The 21,808-nt window shown below is 32.1% G+C and overlaps 1 protein-coding gene across 1 annotated transcript in view; it reads right to left on the bottom strand.

Moving 5' to 3' along the window:
• LOC111711168 (transcription factor sox-2) overlaps positions 1-1,686 on the bottom strand; it is a 7,369-nt gene extending 5,683 nt beyond the window's left edge. The window contains exon 1 of the mRNA XM_023485442.1: positions 1,375-1,686. Coding sequence (XP_023341210.1) covers positions 1,375-1,452 — 78 coding nt within the window. The 5' untranslated portion in view covers positions 1,453-1,686. The remainder of the gene's footprint in view (positions 1-1,374) is intronic.
• Positions 1,687-21,808: the final 20,122 nt, after the last annotated feature.

Here is a 21,808-nt window from a genome sequence, read left to right as displayed (position 1 = left end):
CCCCCCCCCCCGTCCTCTCTACCCCCATTGTCCTCTTTACCCCCATCTTATTCTTTCTAACCTTTTTTATCCTACCTAACCTCACATTATCCTTCCTATTTCCCTTCTTTTCCATCTTACCCTTCCCTTATTATCCTGCCCTCCCTTAAATCCATTCTACCCCTGTCTGAAATCCTTCCTACCCCTCCTTTATCCTTCCTACCCATCCCTTATCTTTCCTACCCCTCACGATCCTACACCTTTCCTATCCTTTCTACCCCTCCCTTATCCTTCCTATACCTTTCTTGTCCTTTCTACCCCTCCTTTATCCTTCCTACCCCTCCTTAATCCTTCCTACCCCTCCTTAATCCTTCCTACCCATCCCTTATCTTTCCTACCCCTCACGATCCTATACCTTTCTTGTCCTTTCTACCCCTCCCTTATCCTTCCTATACCTTTCTTGTCCATTCTGTCCCTCCCATATCCTTCCTATACCTTTCTTGTCCATTCTGCCCCTCCCTTATCCTTCCTTTACCTTTAGTTTGTCCTTTCTACCCCTTCCTTATCCTTCCTATACCTTTCTTGTCCTTTCTACCAATCCCTTATCCTTCCTATACATTTTTTGTCCTTTCTACCCCTCCCTTATCCTTCCTATTCCTTTCTTGTCCATTCTGCCCCTCCCTTATCCTTCCTCTACCTTTCTTGTCCTTTCTACCCCTCCCTTATCCTTCCTATACCTTTCTTGTCCTTTCTACCCATCCCTTATACTTCCTACCCCTCCCATTCCGTCCTATCCCTCCCGAATCCTTCCTACCCCACTCTTATCCTTCCTATATTCAACCTTTTTCTTCCAACACCTCTCATATCCTTATTGCCCCTTCCTTTTCCTTCCTACACCTTTCATATCCTTCAACAGCTCTCTAAGGTTGAATTCCCTGCTCCCTCTGAATAATGCAGACTTAGATTTGTACTTTCTGTACTCAAATTAAGTCGATATTATATATATGATCTATTAATTAAAGATACAACCAAAGAAACACTAAACCAGAAAAAATTTCCTTTATCCAAGATCCCCAATATATTTAATGTTACAAAAGTAATTGCTAAATAAACAACTTTTTAACTCCCAACTTTGTCTAAACATTAAAGAAAGTAAATAGAGAAAAAAATTGTTTCCAACGACTCTACGTAGTTATGGGATTGGAACTCTACGCAGCGCTCAGCTGATAGTACATGACACAAAAACAAGTCAAAATATCAACGATTGTCCACATTTTGGCCGAAACTTCATAAAAACACTTTTATGAAATATTAAAATTTCAGAAACACTTTTCTTGAATTTTTCGAAATTTTCCACCACAAAATGAGATTTACGCAAAACTGTTCAAAAATTACCTGCGTCGCGTCAGAATACGGTGTCTTGGATGTTGGGTCGACTTGCATAGATCTGTTAACTTCTGCGGAGGTCATCATTTTAAATGTTTTTTTATTGATGAGGCTACAGGCTTAAATTCTAGTAGATACAACGACTCAAAGAACAGATGGTAGATTATTTTTAAAGTTTTTTTTTCTTAATTATATCACAAGTGATATCGGAGCTATTGGTTTGTTCTATAGTCTTGTGTAAAGCTAGGATGAGTTTGAAATTATTTTGCTATATCCTATCTTCCTGGTGTTCATGATGAAACTGTCGAAATATAAGCGTAATCAGCTGATCGGTCGGGCCGGCCTGGGCCCAAGTGCCGGACCGAGAGGCCCATTCTGCACCGTCTCCCGTCCCGTGCCAGCCCTCGGGCCTCCCGCCTTCCCTGCCCGAGCCCTATTTGACCCGGTTCGACACTAGCAAAACAAAGTTGGATCTGAGTATAAAAACAGGCAAAAACTTGATTGAGAACTAGGAATGAGGTTGAAAAAGTTTCTTTTTTATTATTAATGAAAGAACATTTTTAGAACAATATTTTTTCCTTTGCTGTGGAAAATTCCCATTTTCAAGTTAGCAGGGGCATATAGTGCAGAGGTTTAGCTTGGGGGGGGACTTTTGGCGCCCGTAAACGCGGTGAATTTTTGTTTGCACCCCCCTAACGGTTGATGTTTAACCCCCCAATACAACTCATACAACCGTATTAAAAAAAAAATTAAAGTTCAAAATCTTTAATTAAACTACCTTTAGGACCCTTATGTCAACTTGCAACATAATTACCATATCAAATGTCTATAGTACATATAGTTAAAAAAGAGCAAAAAATACTTTTAAAAATATTTTTTTTATTCTATTAAGTGTTGAGATCATATCAATTATATTATGAATAGATTATTAAATGACTATATTACCGTGGAGACATTATTTAAAGCATTTTAACGAGACCTAAATCTGTACTATATTGCGCTTTGTGAGAGAATATTGATGTCCCAAAACATTGTTGATAAAAAAATGTTCTCAAATATCCCTATATAATATTCATAGAGAATAGAATATATAGAGAGGAATTAAAAGAATCTCTCGGTATGAACTTTTTCAGTCCCTTTCAGCCTGAATTAGGGAGTTCAAAGTGTACAAATCATGTAAATGTTCACAAATTATATGCAGTAGAGTACATTAATACAGTATGTTCTCTAGACTATCCATTTCAATTTCGAAATTTTTAAACTGCGAAATAAACTTTATAATGAATTAGGTGAATAAAAACATCATTTGATGTATAGTTATAACGGAAAATCATCGTTTGTAAAGTGGAAGGCATAAAGTCTATGTGAAATGATCATTGGTCAATTATGAAACCAGCCTATTTCATAATTTGGTTTTCTTTTAACAACAATTTTAGATTTTCTATAAAATGATATTCCAGGGCCCAACAGGTTATATAGCATAAATATGTGAAGTTCACCTGCAGTATGGAAACAGTAAAACAAAATGGCCGTTTTACACTTTTTTCTAGTAAATTCCTCTCTATATATTCTATTTTCTATGATAATATTCCGTTCCCTATATAAATATTCCATAACCACTGAATAGGCCCAGTGGGTGGTGTTTGCACCTACATTATACATTGATGATGTTAAGATTTGTTTAATCCAAGGGTTAAGAACTTAGAATAATACAAAATAAGAGAATTTTTGGTAAAAAGTTAAAAAATCATAAGCTAGCTGTTTACAACCGTTAAAAACAGGTTTAAAAAATGGTACTTTAAAGCTGATACGGTCTTAGAATTAACAAAAATAATTAAAAGCTTTAATAATACTTTATTAAAATTAAAGAATTCGAGGTTTATTTTGAACAAATTGTTTCCAGGTAATTCTTCATTAGAAACCTGGTAAAGAATATGTCAGAGGGCATATGCATCCTGGCCAGGTTGCATAGCTTCCCGCTCCCAATGGTTGATCTCAGCCAGGTCATCAGCCGGTGGAGTGTGCTGAATGACCGTCAGGCCTCAAAGCTGAAAACCCCACGAAAAAAAATTGTAAATAAGATTAAGAAAATAAAACACAAATATGACATTGTCAATTGATAAGAAAAGAATATATATGTAAGTTTCATATATTAGGGCCTGCCTCTTCATGCTTACACATAGAACCAGATTCAATCTAAAGAATTAATGTCTTTCCGATGAGTTCAGATACTTAATAACAGCTAACCAGGCTTGTTATTAAGGAGTAAATTTAAGGCTGCCAGTAGCAAAATCTGGACCCAGCTAGGTAAAAAAACCTTCATTCTCCAGGTTAATACAGCGCTAAAAGATTAATGCAGGCCTTCATTGGTTCTTATAGTTTATTTCTTTTCCATATGTGTGCAGGGGGTATACATACACCCCTTGCTAAAGTTTCTCTTGGTAAATTAGAAAAAATAGATATAATCGATTCTATATAGTCATTAAAATATATTTATTGCCCCCTCCCCTTCTCCCCATCATATGGCCCTCCTACCGACTCGCCCAGGTCAACAAGGGTTAATGATATTTCCACTGTTTATCCTTCCTGCCCAATTCCCATTATTTGAACCTCCCATCCCTCCCACACCCATCTGGAACCATCCTTCTCCTACCATTTTCTTTACTTCAAATTTTCAGTCCTGCCAAGTATTAAAATACGCAAATAAGGCGAGGTGGCGTGGTCAGGAATTTGCCTGGGGGGGGGGGCTTAATTTTTTTCCAGGCGGGGGGGGGGCTTAGCACCTGGTAGGATCTGAAAACCCCTTAAAATCCTTAGATTTCACTGGTCTAGGGAGAGTCTGAGCCCCCATAGTCCCCCCTGGGTAGCTTCGATTCAAATGAGACAGTGCAGTATATAGCCGGATGGTTATATGAAGACTAAAGATTAAAATTGGAAAATTATACAGTGGTAATGGTTAATAATTTCATATATTTTTTTAGAGCAAGTAAACAGACGAAGTTTCCAAAAAAAATTACTGGTAGATCTAATTTTATGCCATGCAAATTGCAAATTGCAATTAAAATGAATCAATACAAAAGTATATTCGCTAATCGTGTTCCCACAAAAAATTTATCCGTTTGGAGCAAACTTTGACCAATAGGAGATATTTTATGTAATTATGGTAACTGACAAGAGCACGTCAAATCTTGTAAACTTGTAATTTGAAAAAAGCTTGTTAACATTGAAAACTTAAATGAAAAGTCGTCTTCATTGTATTGGTATAATCGCTTACTACTGCATCTGAAAAATATTTACTTCTAAATAGAGTTGTCTGAATCTTTTGTTTAATATTTATATTTTTAATATTTATATTTTTAATAATGAATCTTATTAAAAGACATCGTCTTTAGTATCAGGGGAGTATACATGGGGCTAAGCTAATACTTTATGGTTCTCAAGGTATGACAGGCGTACAATCACATAATTAATGTGATATAATCTCCTGAGAACTGTCTGTACATATGGACTTTGCCACGCTTTACTTATGTTTTCGTATATTTTTTTATTCACTAATTAGCTTAAATTCACTAATTTCTTGAATTCACTATTGTCCTTGAATTCACCAATCACAAAAAGTTCAGAAAGTAATTAAATTCATTAATTTCCTGGAATTCACCAATCATTTCTTATTTCAAAATTAGGATTAAAAAATAAATTAAATTAAAGAGACTGTCACCATACTACTAGATTAAACTGAATTAAAGAGACTGTCACCGTACTACTAGATTAAACTTAGAATCAGCAATGTACCTAAAACCGTTATTTGTATATCAAGATAAAAATATCTTTGTTTTTAAATCGAATAATTTGATTAAAATGAAAGGTTTAAAGTGTACTGCAGTGCATCAATGATTAAAATATCACATAAAACTATATAGTAACAATTGCTTTACATACTTAAATGAAAATTTCTAATTTAACTCAAAGTTTAGATTCTAAACCAAATTACTTCAATTATTCAAATTACTCTATTTTCTATTAAGTGCATGAAAAAAGTTTCCAAATTTAGATGCCATTCAAATTGTATAAATGAACAGTTGAACAATGCAACGTTTTCTATTATTTTTGTATGGTCTTTAGAAATGCTAAACGTTGCGTTGCATTTAGTTACATTTTCCACAGGGGAATATTTATTTTTAAACTTTGAAAATTGTTTATGTTAACTTTCTTGAGTGATTGATTGAAGTTTAGACCAAAGTATGAAAGTATCGAAAATCTCTTCCCCCTTCTTGAAATTAGAGATCCCTGAGTTGGAAGGTTTACAAGTTTGAAGGGCATTTTAAATTTAGATAACAAGTTGATTTATCATATAAATAAATTAATGCTATTTATGCTTTTTTGTTTGATAAATATCTACAGTTTTTAAGAAAAACTTTTACATATGTTAATTTATTTAGGGCTAATCAGTAGATATTTCTAGATGCAACAACGTTGTATTTGAAAATTTGTTGAGGTTATAATAAAATTTATGATCGCCTGATATTTGTTAATTAAAAGTTTTTAATTGAATATTTAGAAATTATAGAAGAGTTGGTTGACCTGGAAAACATAATTATACATTTAGATTATAGTTTCTAAACCCCTCAAGGTTTCTGGTAATTCATTGAACATTTTTTTATGTGAATATTAAAATATGAACACTTGAGTGTTTTTTTCTTTCAAATTATAGACTTGAGTTTTACCACTTTTTCAATTAAAAAATTTGAAGGAAAGGAATTGAGTTTATGCCACAAACTCAAATCTTCTAATCCCTAATTCTTTGCAACCTGATGTTGTAAACATTTTATGTTTCAAACTTAGATATTTGATATGACAGCATTCATAGTTTGACATGTCTAAGGTCTACGACATTAGGATTATAAAATCAGAGTTTGTGGCAAAGACTCAAATCCTTTGAAGAAAAAAAATTAAATCTTATGCTCAGGATGTTTTTAAGGGAAAATTTAAAAAAAAGATAATATTTTTAGAGCTACAGGAAAAAGTCCTCAATCGTTGATTTTGAACGCACTTCATATTAGACCGAGAACGGGTCTAAATTACTATTTTCGGGACTAATTAGAACATTTCATTAGAATGAATCACTTTGAAAAATAACATAAGGCTTATATAAGAATTCTCTTGCGGAAAATGATAAGTTTTTCGAGTATTAATGGTTTATTTTGGTGTTAAAGATTGGAGGCAATCTAATATGATATGGGACGCTCTGTATATTCTCAACAAGTATATGCGAATACGCACGTTTGCAGTTTAAGGAAGCGATAAAGAGCGTTGAACCCTGTGTCTATGGCATAAAACATATTAATTAAGAAAACTTGAAAGGGAAAGTAAAATGAAATTAATTAAATCCCGGAAAGAAAACGTTAATAGTTTCCTATGACTATTTAAATGTGATGAATTGGTAGTTTTTGGTTTATTTATATATATTTACACTCAACACGCCATACATTACATCATTATTTGAAGGCGTTGACGCATGTAGAAATGCATTTTATAACAGAATAATTGTATTTGAACGCAATCTACATATGTTTTCAGCCATTTTAGTACTTCATGCTGTTTGTCAATTTCAACTAGAAAAAAAACGATTTAAAGATTAAATCTATTTTTTACAACCAGCTTTACTAACAAATTAAACATATTTTTTTATTAATTAAATTGTAAATGGAAGCGTCATTTCAAGTTACTCTCCTTGCGAAGATGACAATGTCCGATTCACAACGGTACCCTTGAAACCTTAATCTAATCAAAAATATTAATTCTAGTTATTACTTTATTGTTGTGCAATCTTTTGAAGAGCAACCACAATTGAAAATAATCAGTTTTCAAAGTTATTAAAATTGATATTCAACTCACTCAGCTATACAAACTTTGCATCAAATTTTAAGACCGGGCCAAATTAGAAGTGTACCTAGAACTTTGATTTGACCTCAAACATCTGTATATAGAAGGAGAAGGTCAAATATTTGCGACATTACTGGAACTACTTTGTGACCTTGTTCCTTCTCTAGTTTTATTCAACGCACAAAAGCACAAAAAAACAAATTCATTTATTTCGTTTACTAGAAGTAGAAATTCAAAATATTTTTGTTATTCTCAAGTTCTCCATGGGTTTTCAATATGAGGAGTTATGATTAAGAACGTGTAAGATTTAAATTTAAAGTAAAATTTGATTTTACCCTTGACATACATATTTTAGACTTCTAGAATCTAGACTTCTAGAAAAAAATCAAATCAAATGATGAAAAGATTGTTTGTATTTTAAAGAACCACATACAAATTTTAGCTGAAATATGCTTTTTAAACTTTCCAAGTCCAGAGCTGTCATTTGCATTAAAATTCCGCCTAAAAATTCCTAAATTTACAAATCCGCAAAAGCTTGCAAAAACTCGCAAATTTTTCCACAATCTTGTAATTACTATAGACTCTACGGTTCATTTGTGTTGTGAGCACTGAACTGAGAATAACTGGCGGGAATGCGAAGCATGTATTTATTGCATAATATTAAATGTTATAAAATATTCTTGAGACCAAGCATTTCAGGCTCTCCAAACACATGAAAACATTAATGATCATTTTAGAAAAGAGGTCATGCAAAAAATACAGAATCAAACTGTCATTTAAACAGGGGCATGTCCGGTCTGATCATTTTTATTTTGTTTAATTTTGACAATTTCCTTCATTGTTATTGAAGCAAAAAAGCGCACGTCACTCATTTGAAGTTACGTTCACCGCGCTTCTTTAAATCAATAATTTACTAGTTATAATTTTTGGCCGGAGGCCATATGCAAAATACGAAATTAAACATTTCTAAAGGAAATTCTTACTTACTAGTTTTTGTTTATGTTCAGTAATCCGTAAAAACATTTTGTAGAAAAAAAAAAACAAATTTATTGCTTTAAACGCATATTAAGGGAGCTTTAAAAAAAGTATCAGCCACTAAAAATTTGTTATAAATTAAATTTTAAAAAAGCTTTTTTTTTAACTTTTAATCTTAACTGTAATTCTTCTGTTGATATTTGACCTGCTTGGCGTCTGATTTTTTAAATATTTATTGCATTCATGTTGAGCATTTTCAGCATAGAATTCAAGATATTTGAAAATTTCAGTCAATGACACGAGAAAACTATCAAATTTAAAAATAATTTATTATTTTTTTTATAAATATTTGTTAATTTAATGATAAAATTCTGTTTGTTTAAATCTTTCTTTTTCCTAAACAATATTGCTCAAATTGTCAGGGGAAAAAATTATTTATCCAAAAAAAAATTTTAGACAAATAATATTTTATCTAATTTCTTTTCTTTCTATCTGTTTAATATCCTACTCACATTATGTGTAATGTTTGTTCTAAGAAAACCTAGATTAATTTGTAGTTTTCAAAATCACTGAACACTAAACATTTTCATGGAGCACCTGCCCTTCCCGTAACAAAAGACTATTTTCATCATAATTACAAATATATAAAAACTAGATTTAGTAATTTACGACACCGGCTTTGTCCCTTTCAAGGCCCAGGCAGCGGGCCCGACCTAAAATGGTCTTAAAATTGAAGTTTTAATATTGGGATGATGAAGCATATTTTAGAGGAACAGCTGCAGTTTTTGAGGCACTAGGGGGGGGGGATGTATTTTTAAACAAATGTTAAAAACATATTTTAGTCTCAAAAGTTTAAATTCAAATTTAATTTAGTCTTAAAAACTATCAAGGGTAGGAATGGATATGAATAGGATATATAATGTAGAACATGAATAGGACAGGATAGGATAAGATAATGTAGAACATGAATAGGACAGGGTAGGATAGGATAATGTAGAACATGAATAGGACAGATTAGAATAGGATAACGGAGAACATGAATAGGACAGTATAGGATAGGATAATGTAGAACATGAATAGGACAGGATAGGATAGGATAATGTAGAACATGAATAGAACAGTATAAAAAGATAAAGAACAGGGTAGTAAAGAACAAAACAGTAAAGAACATGACAGTCTAGACTAGGACATTAAAGAACAGGACATTAGAGAACAGGACGGTAATGACTAAGATATTAAAGAACAGTACACTAAAGAATAGAACAGACTGAAGTAGCAGAAACTTAAAGACAAGCCAAAGATTTGTGTTATTATTGTTTTGTTTTTATAAAAAAAAACACAAATACAAGTACACATTTTATGTTTTACATGACACTAGCTGAAGTGCCCGGTGTTGCCCGTGGAATTTTTAAAAATCGAATATTTTAAAATACGAATTTTTGAAGAAAACAATTTCAATTTTTTTCAGTCTATGTCACTTCCGGGCTACCCATGAGTGGCAACAAGAAATGTCACCCCATTCGGTCCAGCCGTTTGGCCGGCTATAAGGAACATTTATACGAATGCCTTGTTTTAATAATGATTTGTTATAGGAGGAACACTCAAGCAATGAATAGCTTTAATTTTTGGCACTTGACTTCAGGAGGGTCGAGAGACGGTCATCCAGAAGGTTTAGAGTTTGAGGGAGGTTGTGGGAGGAGGAAATACCCTATAACTATAATCACTAGGTTAACACATTAGGGCGCATCAACAAAACAAACTTCTTACATTTCACAGGATTTATAATCGGAATTATTACACTTGAATAAACTATATATAGACTTTTAATACTGTTATAGATCTATCTTCAGGTTTTATACCATTCCATATTTTAGGCAAACTCTAATTATTTCGATCTAATTTTCTAATTTACTAATCCTAAAGTTCTATTTGGTTCAATTAGTCTTGTACACATTGAGGAAAATATTGGAGGTAATTTATTGTAACAAAATTGACTGAAAAGACACACACATAACAAAGACCTGTTTATTAAAATGAAAATGGAATCATAATAATTTGTATGAAATGTAACTTTAAGAAAAGAAAATATAAAATCTCCTGATAAACAAACCTTTTAAAGTTCGCTTAGTTAGATATACACTATACAGGCACAGTAGGTCAATTTTTAGAGCTCTAGAGGGACAAGAAAAGGCACCTGCAGGGTTTAAATCTACTACATCAAGGCACTGCAGGCAGATGCCTTCACCACCTGCCTTAATTTTAGGCCTAGACAGGCAGTTTGCTGCGTCACATATTCTTACCAGGACAACTTTTTATCTTGATTTTATCTGCAAGTATTTTCTCTTTGTATTATTACAATAATAAATTTTCCTGATTTTCTATTTTAAAATTTAGGAAAATAAAAATTAATCTGAGGAAAACAATTAATATATGAGACAAATGTTTGTATATTCTATGTAATGTATATTGTATGTATATGTTGAAATACACCTAAATACAAGGACTAGGCCATATTTTTCTTCATAAAAAACGTACTGCAGTTTTTGTGAAAAACGTAAACAAACAAGCAATTTAATATTAATATTTTTGTTCTAAAAATGTGGGGAAAAAATATTATACTATAACCGAATATGTACAATGTACATCGTAAACAATGTAAATTTCAAATATATATTCTACAATTCTCATTTAGCGTGCATGCAATTTTTCTACGTATATATTTTTCATTATTGTTTTATATCAATCATTGTGTATGTCAAACATTCTATTTTTCCAAAGGTCTATAATCCGAATTTGTAAATAATAAAATAATTTAGTAAATATAAAAATAAAATTCTTGTTTTACAGAACACACTGATTATTTTACAACAACAAAAAATATATAAAAGAACTGATTACTTGACACATTCTCAAATCCTTTATCTTTGCAACCAAATGTTGTAAACCTTTGATATTTAATCATGAATTCTGTTCGTTCAAATCGTCAAAATTTGGATATTAAAGGCACCAGGTTGCACCATCAGGTTGCAAAGATATAGGGATTAGAAAATTAGAGTCTGATGCGAGTGTTTAGTTCCTTTTTGGAGAAAATAATATAAAAAGAAATAAAAAAATTAAGAGATGAAATAATTAAGAGGAAATAAAAACTCAAAAAAAAGTTTATCAAGAAAACGTTTTCAGTCCCAGCACCGAAAAAATATTTCGTCATGTTTGTTTCCAATAATTCTGTTTTTTTTGCATAAATGATTTTTATAGATATTTAATCAGTGTACCAGCAGGAAGGAGGAGGGGGGGGGGGCGACCTTGATCGTGTAAATGCGGGATCTGTAATGTTTAACCCTGTGTTACCAATATCAAGGATAATAAAATAAAAAGCTCCCCATTACAGTCAAGCCAGGTTTCTACATACGGTTTACAATAGCACATAAAAACACTGACACAACATTACAGTCTAGCCAGGTTTATATATACTGTTTACAATAGCGCATACAAACACGGACACAACATTACTGTCTAGCCAGGTTTCTATATACGGTTTACAATAGCGCATACAAACACGGACACAACATTACTGTCTAGCCAGGTTTCTATATACGGTTTACAATAGTGCATACATACACTGACACAACGTTACAGTCTCTCCAGGTTTACATATATTCTTTGCTTGTCTGTATGTTTGTTTGTATCCAATAAACGTCTAAACGGCTAAACTGACCGTGCCCACATTTTTGTGGGACCTCGCGTGACCCCTGGAAAGGTTTATGGATGATCGAATATTTAAAATTTGCCCCTTTCAAAATTCGATTTTTAAAATTTTTGACACTCCGCGAATTTTTTTATATCAAATTTGAGGAACGTATAGAAAGAGAAAATTTTCACAATTGAATTAGAAGATGGGCGCGAAGAGCCCTAAAAGCCTAGTAGTTTAAAAAAGAGTATATAAACCTTAAAACAAGAAAAACAGTCTCGTCAGATTAATATTGGTACCCTCTAAACCGTTATCTGATCAATAATATGGAAGATGTTTTTTAGCTTTAAAGAAGTTTTTTTCAGAATATTTATTCATGGTTTTACTTAGGTAGATAAGCACAGGTCACTTTTGTAGAGAAACCACGGTTAAAAATAATCAATTTTTAAATTATAAACATGGAAATATAAAATTAATACTTGACCACAGAAAGCTTTAAAGTGTAAATCGGGCATTGCAATCTTTAAATGGAGGATCACTTGAAATTACGCTTACAGTCCCTTTAAAGATATAAAATATACACCAATTAAGGTTATTAAATTTTCATAATTATAAACAAAAAGTGTAAAACTGTTCATTTTTCATTGATTGCTTTCCGTAAACTGTACAAAAATAACTATAAACCTCATATTAAAAGATTGTAGATTGTAGAATCTAGTTGATTATATTGTTCGTTGATCGACAATAGTTTTATATACATATAAGCTTTATTGTACGTTTTCACAATATAATAGTCCAGGTAATTGAGAGAATATTAACATTTTTGTTTCTCAATTTAAGGGGAGGTGGGGACCGGGGATATGGGAGGAGCCCGTATGATTTTCAATGTTATCAGAGAGAAGTATCAATAACTGTAAATGCGCAATATTTCTGTATGTTTGTACGTTTTTAAATTCTATTTTATTTAAACAGGCTTCACTGTAGGACCATGAATAGGATAACGGATTAAAAAAATAATGAGACAAAATTCCAGGAATTGGATATAGAATAGGACCGAGGATAGGACAAAGGACAGAACCAAGGACAGAACCAAGGATAGGACCAATGATAGGACCAAGGATAGGACCAAGGATAGGATCAAGGATAGGACCAAAGAAAGGACCAAGGATAGGACCAAGGATAAGACCAAGGATAGGACCAAGTATAGGACCAAGGATAGGACCAAGGATAAGACCAAGGATAGGAACAAGGATAGGACCAAGGATAGGACCAAGGATAGGACCAAAGAAAGGACCAAGGATAGGACCAAGGATAAGACCAAGGATAGGACCAAGGATAAGACCAAGGATAGGACCAAGGATAGGACCAAGGATAAGACCAAGGATAGGACCAAGAATAGGACCAAGGATAGGACCAAGACAAAGCACAAGATTTAAAAATAGGACAAGAACTAAAAAACCGAGAATGAGCTTATTATAAGATAAGAACTTAAATAAAGAACCAAGAATAGATTAGAACAAGAACAAAATTAGAAACAAGTCTTGGACGTTACAATATATTTATCCAAGGGTAAAGTAAAGTATATGTATCCAAGGGTAAAGTAAAGGATATGTATCCAAGGGTAAAGTAAAGGATATGTATCCAAGGGTAAAGTAAAGTATATGTATCCAAGGGTAAAGTAAAGTATATGTATCCAAGGGTAAAGTAAAGTATATGTATCCAAGGGTAAAGTAAAGTTTATGTATCCAATGGTAAATTAAAATAAATGAGGATATGAATGCACTTCTGACTAGTGCATGTCTGGACCAAGTCTACTGTCTCAAGGTGTTGGGGGATATTCTGCCTAGCTTTCATTATTGTCTTTGGATGTCTTCTTTTCTTCTTGCTGTCTGTTTGTCTGTTTGTCTGTTCGTCTGTTTGTGTGTTTATTTATTTGGCCATTGTCTGTTTGTCAAATTGTCTGTGTTTTGTACATTTGTCGGTTTGTCTATTTTTCTGATTATCTTTTTGTCTATTTCAAATTAGAAGGTTTTTGTTTGTTTAATTTTCTTTAACTCTATTTTTCTGTTTGTCTTTTTGCGTACCTTTGTTTTTTCTCTCTGTTTTTCTTATGTTTCACCGTTTTATCTATGTTTCTGTTTGTCCGTGTTTGCTTATTCGTCTCTTTGTTTGTTTGTCTATTTGTCCATTTATCTGTTTTTCTGTGTTGCCTGTTTGTATAATTTTCTGTTTGTCTGTTTGTCTATTTTTCTGTTTGTATGTTGAACTAAACACCCTGGGTGACAAATAACTAATGGGTCTAGACGTCTCACATACACAGTATTTAGAGTAGAGAACATTCAAGCCTATTCCCAAATCTGGGCACTTTTATGACCCAAGGTCCAAATACAATCCCAATATTTAAATTTCAGAAAATTTCTTAAATGAGACCAATTTATTTCTTATATGTTTGTTTGTTTGTTTGTTTGTTTGTTTGTCCGGTGAAAGTTTCAATATTCTATAATAAAATAGAAAATAAAACTTTCAGATTTCTTCACCCTTGGTCTTAAAAGAATTTATTTATTTTTGTAAAGTGTCTTTTTCTGACATGTTTAAAAAAATCTTTAAACATTCCTTTCATATATTTATATTTAAAGTCAATAGTCATCATACCTTTGCATCCTGATGTCGTAGTGCTTATTTCAAACTCACTTTTTTGCTAGATAAAATAGCAATGTTTGAAATATCTAAGGTTTACATAATCAGGTTGCATAGATATTGTTTGATTAGAAAATCATAGTTTGATGTAACTATTCAATTTCTTTGAACAGAAAGGAATTGAATCTTTGTCACAAACTCTGATTTTCTAATCTTTGGAACCAAATGTTGCAGACCTTAGATATTTCAAACTATGAATAATTTGAGTTTGAAATATCAAAGGTTTACAACGTCGAGTTTTAAAAATATTGAGGTTTAAATATTTGATTTTGTTCCAAAGACTCTATTCCTTACTTACTAAATTTAATATTTGTTATTTAAATATTTAGATTTAAAAAAAAAACTTTAAATAAATAAATTTGGCTTGTTTGTCTTTTTGTTCGTGTGCGTCAGAACGACTGAACCGATCGGGGCCAATTATTTTGTGGCAACTCACACGACCCCAGCGAAATTTTACCTGAATAAATATCGATTTTTTATTTTTAAAAACTATCAATGTTTACAGAAAAATGTGCCAAATTTTGAGTATTAGAATTACAAGAAAAAATGTCCGCATGAAAAGCAACATTGAAACGCCTAAAATGTTACATGTTATTTTCCTTGTTTTTGTTTTTTTAAAATTAAGATAATGTGTTTAGTTTTCACTGAATTTCTTAATTTAACAAAAGCAAAATTAAAGGACCCTCAAGAACAATTTTTCCAACTTAAAATTAAATATCATAAATAAAATTACATTTTTGTAAATTCAAAATTAAGAAAATATTTTAAAACTGAAAATTTTCTCCTCATCCTGAATTCAAGCTTTGAGTTTTGACAGTGAGTATGATTTAAGCTTGTTGAGTTTCAAATTACATCTCCTTCTCTCCTTCTCTCCTTCCAATCCCTAACCCAGCTACTAGCTGCACCCGGAGTAAGGATGAAGCTGCATACCAAACCCTAATCCTCACATTTGTTAATACGTGTGAAAATACTGAAAAAGGAAATCAGGACATTCCTTAACTAAATATTTAGCTGAACAGTTTACATGAATGAGTTTACATCACGCTCTTTCGTAACAAAAAACAGGTCAGAAAAATCTCGAAATAAAACCAATACTCGGAAAAAGTGTAAGATGCCCAAAGAATAATTATTACAAATGTTTTATGTTGTATTAAAACAACCTACCATTTTGATACACCTCGAAACTAGGATTGTACAATGTATACGAATGGAAGGGAAGGGAAACAGAAGGGCTGAAAGGGATCTGTAGTGGGAATGTAAATGGAGTGGGAAGGAGGGATGGAGGGGGAATGGAGACGGGTTAGGACGTGCCAAGAAACCGAAATTCCCGAATACTAGGATGGAGGGGGATTTAAGAATGGAGGGGGAAGGAAGGATGGAGGGGTATGAAAGGGGATGGTGGGAGTATATCTGGTGTGCGTAGTGCCCAAGCAATAACAACTACTCAGCGGGGTGCTTTACATAAAAAAATTAGGTTAAACCCAAGATCTTTTTGTCAGGACGGTAATGCATGTGAAAGTGCAGTACTTAATGTCACCTGGAGTCTTGGGGTCGATCGACTACTTGGTTTTTTAAATAAGGAATTTGAAGACATTTTTTGACATTCTTTTTTAATATATCTATATATATACTTTGCTCGTCTGGTGTCTGCTTGTTTGTCTGTTTGTATCCAATGAAAGTCAAAACGACTGAACCGATCGGGCCCAATTTTTTTGTGGGACCTCGTGTGACCCCATTTAATGTTTGTGAATGATCGAATTTTCAAAAATTTGCCTCTGACAGAATTCGATTATTGAAAATTTTGAAAATCTACGACATTTTTTTTATAAAATCCTTGAATTTTTTCGTTTGTTTTTAAATGTGTACAAAGTGAAAATGTTTGCAATTGAAATAAAAAAATGGCGCGAAGCGCCCCGTAAGCGTAGTATATATATAATAGATATATAGAAATAAAAAGCTCTTCAAAAATAGATGTCTTTAACTAAAGGTTTAGATTTTTTATAAGGTTGCCTTCAATGGTGAAAGCCTAGCTTGAAATTAATAAAAAGTTCCTCTTAACAATTTAAACTTTTTACTTTTCTCTTCATCTGTGCTTCTCTATTTATTTTTCTTAAAATGATTTCCAAGGTCTCTGTTTGAAATAGTTTTCTGTCAAAAATATTGAAATATGTTAGTTGTCCAGTTTTTCTTTCTTTTAATAAAGTGAAATGTGTTGAGTCCAAAGGTGACATAAATTTGAGACTTTAAAAGGATTGATAGTGATCCTTCCTTTATCGACAGGCATGTCCAATTCACAACAGTACCCTTGAAACCTACATCTGACACAGGGTGAATGAGATATCCTTGTTTTTCTAGCAATAAATTGATTAATTCCTAAATTGATTAATAGTAAAATAACGAATTACAGATTTATGCATCGGAGGCAAAGAAAAAATTATCCGAATTGAAATCTTTTTTATAGGAAATTAACTACGATATCATCCGTATTGTTACTATTGAGATAAATCTCACATACCACGCTATGAATTGAGGATTATTTGAATTAACATCTACAGTACATTTAAAGGGACCGTTCACTTATTTAGATAATTTCAGGGTAAACTAAACTAAACTAAACTATTTCCGCTCGAATTTTGAACGAAAAATCGGCTTTTCTCTGGCAAAAGTTGTCTATGTTAAGTAAGACTAATACCAATCAACAGCGAAAAGGCTTTTTAGTTTACCATGAAATTACCCAAATAAGTGAACGGTCCCTTTAGCCCTAAACGTGATCTCGGTACTTTTCTGACGAAAATTGGTGTAAGATAAAAATATTGACAACATTAAAAAATGAAAATTTGAATTTAAAATTTTACTAAAAGTAGACGTGTGCAGACAGTCATGTTACATGTATTAAAGTACTTAAGTAAAAACATATTCTTTTATGGTTTCTGTCTAACAATTCTTTATTTAAAGATACTGTTCAGAAATCAGAGGAAGATGTTATGTACCATAAATAGAGGATTCTGAGTTCAACAATCAGCGGTTTCTCTCTTTCAAAACAAGTCAATTGTGTTATTGGGAAAATTATTCACGAATTCTATTAATCAAAAAGTTAATTTAATTTTAGTTCAAAATCTTTATGGTTTAAAATAAAACTAATGTTTTGAACATAAATTGACGATTAGAAATATAATATCCATCCATATATCCCAACCAAGCAAGGTTGCTTTTCTAAAATTGTATTACAATGTAAAAACCAGAAAGTTTCACCGTGCCTGCAGTAATTCCTCATAAAAATTAACATTCTCCAAATGTTGTTATTGGGACAATGAATTACTCGAAAAAATTATTTTAAAACAAAATGTATCAATGATAATTGGACAACACGATCTTCATGAAATTTAAAGATTTTATTGCAATTGTACAGTATTACAATTTTGATTTTTAACTCTTTTAAATTTGAAATAAAAATCCCGGGTTTGATTTGGAAACACATGATTCACTAAAAATAAAAGACATCTAAATATATTTTAAAAATACCATATATGAGATTTTGATGTACTGTCACATTTTTGGCGTAAATAGTCTGAGCTGGGTACTTTTTGTATTGGATACTAATAATAATCCCGATATCCATGGGGGCACTTTAAATTTCATAATCAATCCTTAATCTCTTCATTTCAGTTATTCCTCTAGGGTACGGTTACCATGCTGGATATCGGATAAAGATCAAATTAATTTAGATCCACAATACAAGAGTTCCCAGTCCTCTATGTATCCGTAGAAACGTAATCTGGAGTTCAAATACAGATTTAAGTGCAACGCTAATTACACCTTCTTTATCAAAATATTTGTAAATTCTCATGAAAACTGTTTTTTTTTTAATATAATTATTGCAGTTTTCCCTCCTCTTTCCTCTAAAGTCCTTCTAGTTTTTCAATAAACATTTTTAACCATATTTTTCTGAGTTTTTTGATGCTTTTTCGTCCTATCTTCTTACTTAACTTACTGCTCTTTTCTCTTTTTATCTGTCTAACTCTCTCTGACATTTTTCTTTTTGATTTAATTTCTCTTCCTTTTCTGATAAGATCCTACTTCTTATTTTTCTTTTCTTCAAAATATTTTCATCTCTCACTCCCCTTCTGCTCACTAACCCTCCCCCCCTCTCTACACCTAAAATATCCAAGAATGTGAGGATAAGCCAGCAGCAGAGGAGGGAAATAAATGAAAACTTTATCTATCAGATTGAGCTTGAGTTCTGCCAATCTTGTTTTAGAAAAACTATTTCCAATAGGCCCAACTACCCCCCTAAGCACTAGCTCTGTTTAGCTGGGATCAAATCTGATTTCATTTTCAGTTATTGCTCAATCCTGGAGAAACATTGCAAATTCTGAGCAAAATTGTTTTGGAGGATGCAATTTGGGAATATAATATAATCCTGGAAAGATGTAAAGTATATTTAGAAAGAAACAACTTCTCTGGGTACAAATCTGAACTGCAGTTGTTCAGGCTCTCCGGGTACAAACTTACCCTGATTGTTCATGCTCTTTCGGTACAAAATTAAACTGGTTGTTCATTTTCTCCGGGTACAAATCTGAACTGGTTGGTTCAGAGGTTCGCCGGGTACAAAACTAAACTGGTTGTTCATTTTCTCCGGGTACAAATCTGAACTGGTTGGTTCAGAGGTTCTCCGGGTACTAATCTGAACTGGGTTTTCAGGTTCTCTGGGTAAAAATCTGAACTGCAGTTGTATAGGTTCTCCGTGTACAAATGTAAACTGGTTGTTCATGTTTACCACGTACTAATCTGAACTGGTTTTTCAGATTCTCCCGGTACAAATCATTGATGATTTTTCATGTTCTCCGGGTAAAAATCTGAACTGGTTGTTCAGTTTTGCGAACCCTTCTCCAGGTTGTATATTAAGCACTGATACCATAATATAATTTGAAAATTACAGCCGCAAGACAAGACGGAGTATAACACACATTGGGTTGGATGGTTCGGTAAAGTTCCCTAATCTATTGTTTTTAGTTACATGATGTAACCCGGCGTAAAGATAATAATATAGAGAGTTCATGATTTATGTTCATGGTCCACAACTAAACCGGGAAAACACAGTGAAATATACAAAACATAATTACCTTCTTTATATCCTTGAATAAATTATTAGGAAATGCAATATCCATTCTATACCTATAAACCTATATCCATAGTAATATACTTCCGTTCACCGATATCCATTATCATCTATTTCCCTTTACTGATATCCATTACTCTTATTTTCGTTTACAAATTTATCCATATTTGGCTAATATCTTTATTAAAATCCATTAAAATCTTTAAATCTTATAATAATATCCAGATTTATCTTACCGTGGATACTGCTTATATAAAGTGCTGTGGATACCAATATCTATGTTTACATCGTGCCTGTATTGAAATTTTTACTAAATTCATTTACTGGGGTTGTATCAAATTTTGAAACAAAAGTTGAAAAGTTTTATATCTTAATAATGTTTTTTTTACGCTACATATGTTATTTCTATATATGTTATTTCTATATATGTTATTTCTATATATGTTATTTCTATAATGCTAAAATACTTTTTAACTATACTTTCAAATTCTTAAAATTTCAATTAGAGCTTCTCTTTCGAACAGTGAACAGTCCTTTTTATTTATCTTTTCAATCTCTGTTCTAAATGCTGAAATTTATAAGATTATAGTTGTTTGATTTTAGAGATAATTGGATGCATTTAATCTATTCATACATCAATTAAAGTGTTTAATCCATCCATACTCCATTCATTCATCCGTTCATCCATTCTTCATTCATCCTTCCCTTTATCCTTTCCCTTCATCCGTCTTTTCATCCTTCATTCATCTTTTCAGCCTCCATTCATCCTTCCTATTTATCCTTAAATCACTCTCTTAGCCCCGGCCTTCATTCATCTTGTCATCCTCTTCATCCATCTTTCTTTTATCTTCTCATTTATTATTGATTCATTCTTATATTCATGTAGACTTTATCCATACCTAATACTTGATTTTTTTTATTTATCATTTATTATCTTTTTATCATATTCCAATATTTTGGCGAAATACAACCTCAGGATTTTAAATCGTTAATAAAAACTCCCCTGATATCCACCTAAACCTAGGAAGGCTATGTATAGCTTAGTCTGATATCCACCTAAACCTGGGTAGGCTAGATATAGCTTAGTCTGATATCCACCTAAACCTAGGTAGGCTAGGTATAGCTTAGTCTGATATCCACCTAAACCTAGGTAGGCTAGGTATAGCTTTGTCTGATATCCACCTAAACCTGGGTAGGCTAGATATAGCTTAGTCTGATATCCACCTAAACCTAGGTAGGCTAGATATAGCTTAGTCTGATATCCACCTAAACCTAGGTAGGCTAGATATAGCTTAGTCTGATATCCTACACAAAAGTTTCGCCCACAGGGGATAAGTTTCTTAAACATTATTTGTCTTTTTTTGGCATAAAATGTCACCCTTTATAAATTGAAAAACAATTTATTTAATTTCCGTTTAAAATTTCTTATAATTGTTTATGTTTTTTTTTTGAAATATATCAGCATTCAAGAAATCGAAAAAGTATATATTTTGGTTGATAAAAAACTAAAGAAATTTACATTCGATATTTTTTAGGGAAAAATCAGTATTTCAGAAATAGAAAAGTATGTTATAAAAATAAAAATATAAAGATAACTAAAAATTGAAAAATTATGAAGATACTTTTGACAGTAATTATGAATCAAGGATATCTTATTACTCGCAAACCCTGAATAGATAATTACTAATTAGACTGCTAATTATCCTGTCTTCAAAAACTTTTTAAAAAGTTTTTTAACTGCGCACTTCTTTACAAATCTATATTTATGATTACTTAAGGTTAAAATATTAAAATATTAAAATATTAAAATATTACCAATTTAAATAACTTTCTGTAAAATCTCGAATCGACGCCCTGACAATCTCATGAAAAACAAAGTCTAAAAATACAAACTTTAAAAAAGATTTTTGAGAATTTGATAAATCCTTAGACCTAAGATATTCTATAAATCTGTCGGATCAATAAGGTTGAAATGTCATAGGTTTACACCATCAGGTTGCAGAATATTGGAATAAGAAAATTTTGATTTGTGGCAAAAACCGAATTTCTTTCTCTTCCTGTTTCTCCCTCTCAGGACTTGT

This window comes from Eurytemora carolleeae, unplaced genomic scaffold, assembly GCF_000591075.1.
Source record: "Eurytemora carolleeae unplaced genomic scaffold, Eaff_2.0 scaffold1133, whole genome shotgun sequence".
Lineage (NCBI taxonomy): Eukaryota > Metazoa > Arthropoda > Copepoda > Calanoida > Temoridae > Eurytemora > Eurytemora carolleeae.
The sequence above is the reverse complement of the archived record's forward strand: the minus strand, read 5'-3'. Positions and strand labels throughout refer to the sequence as shown.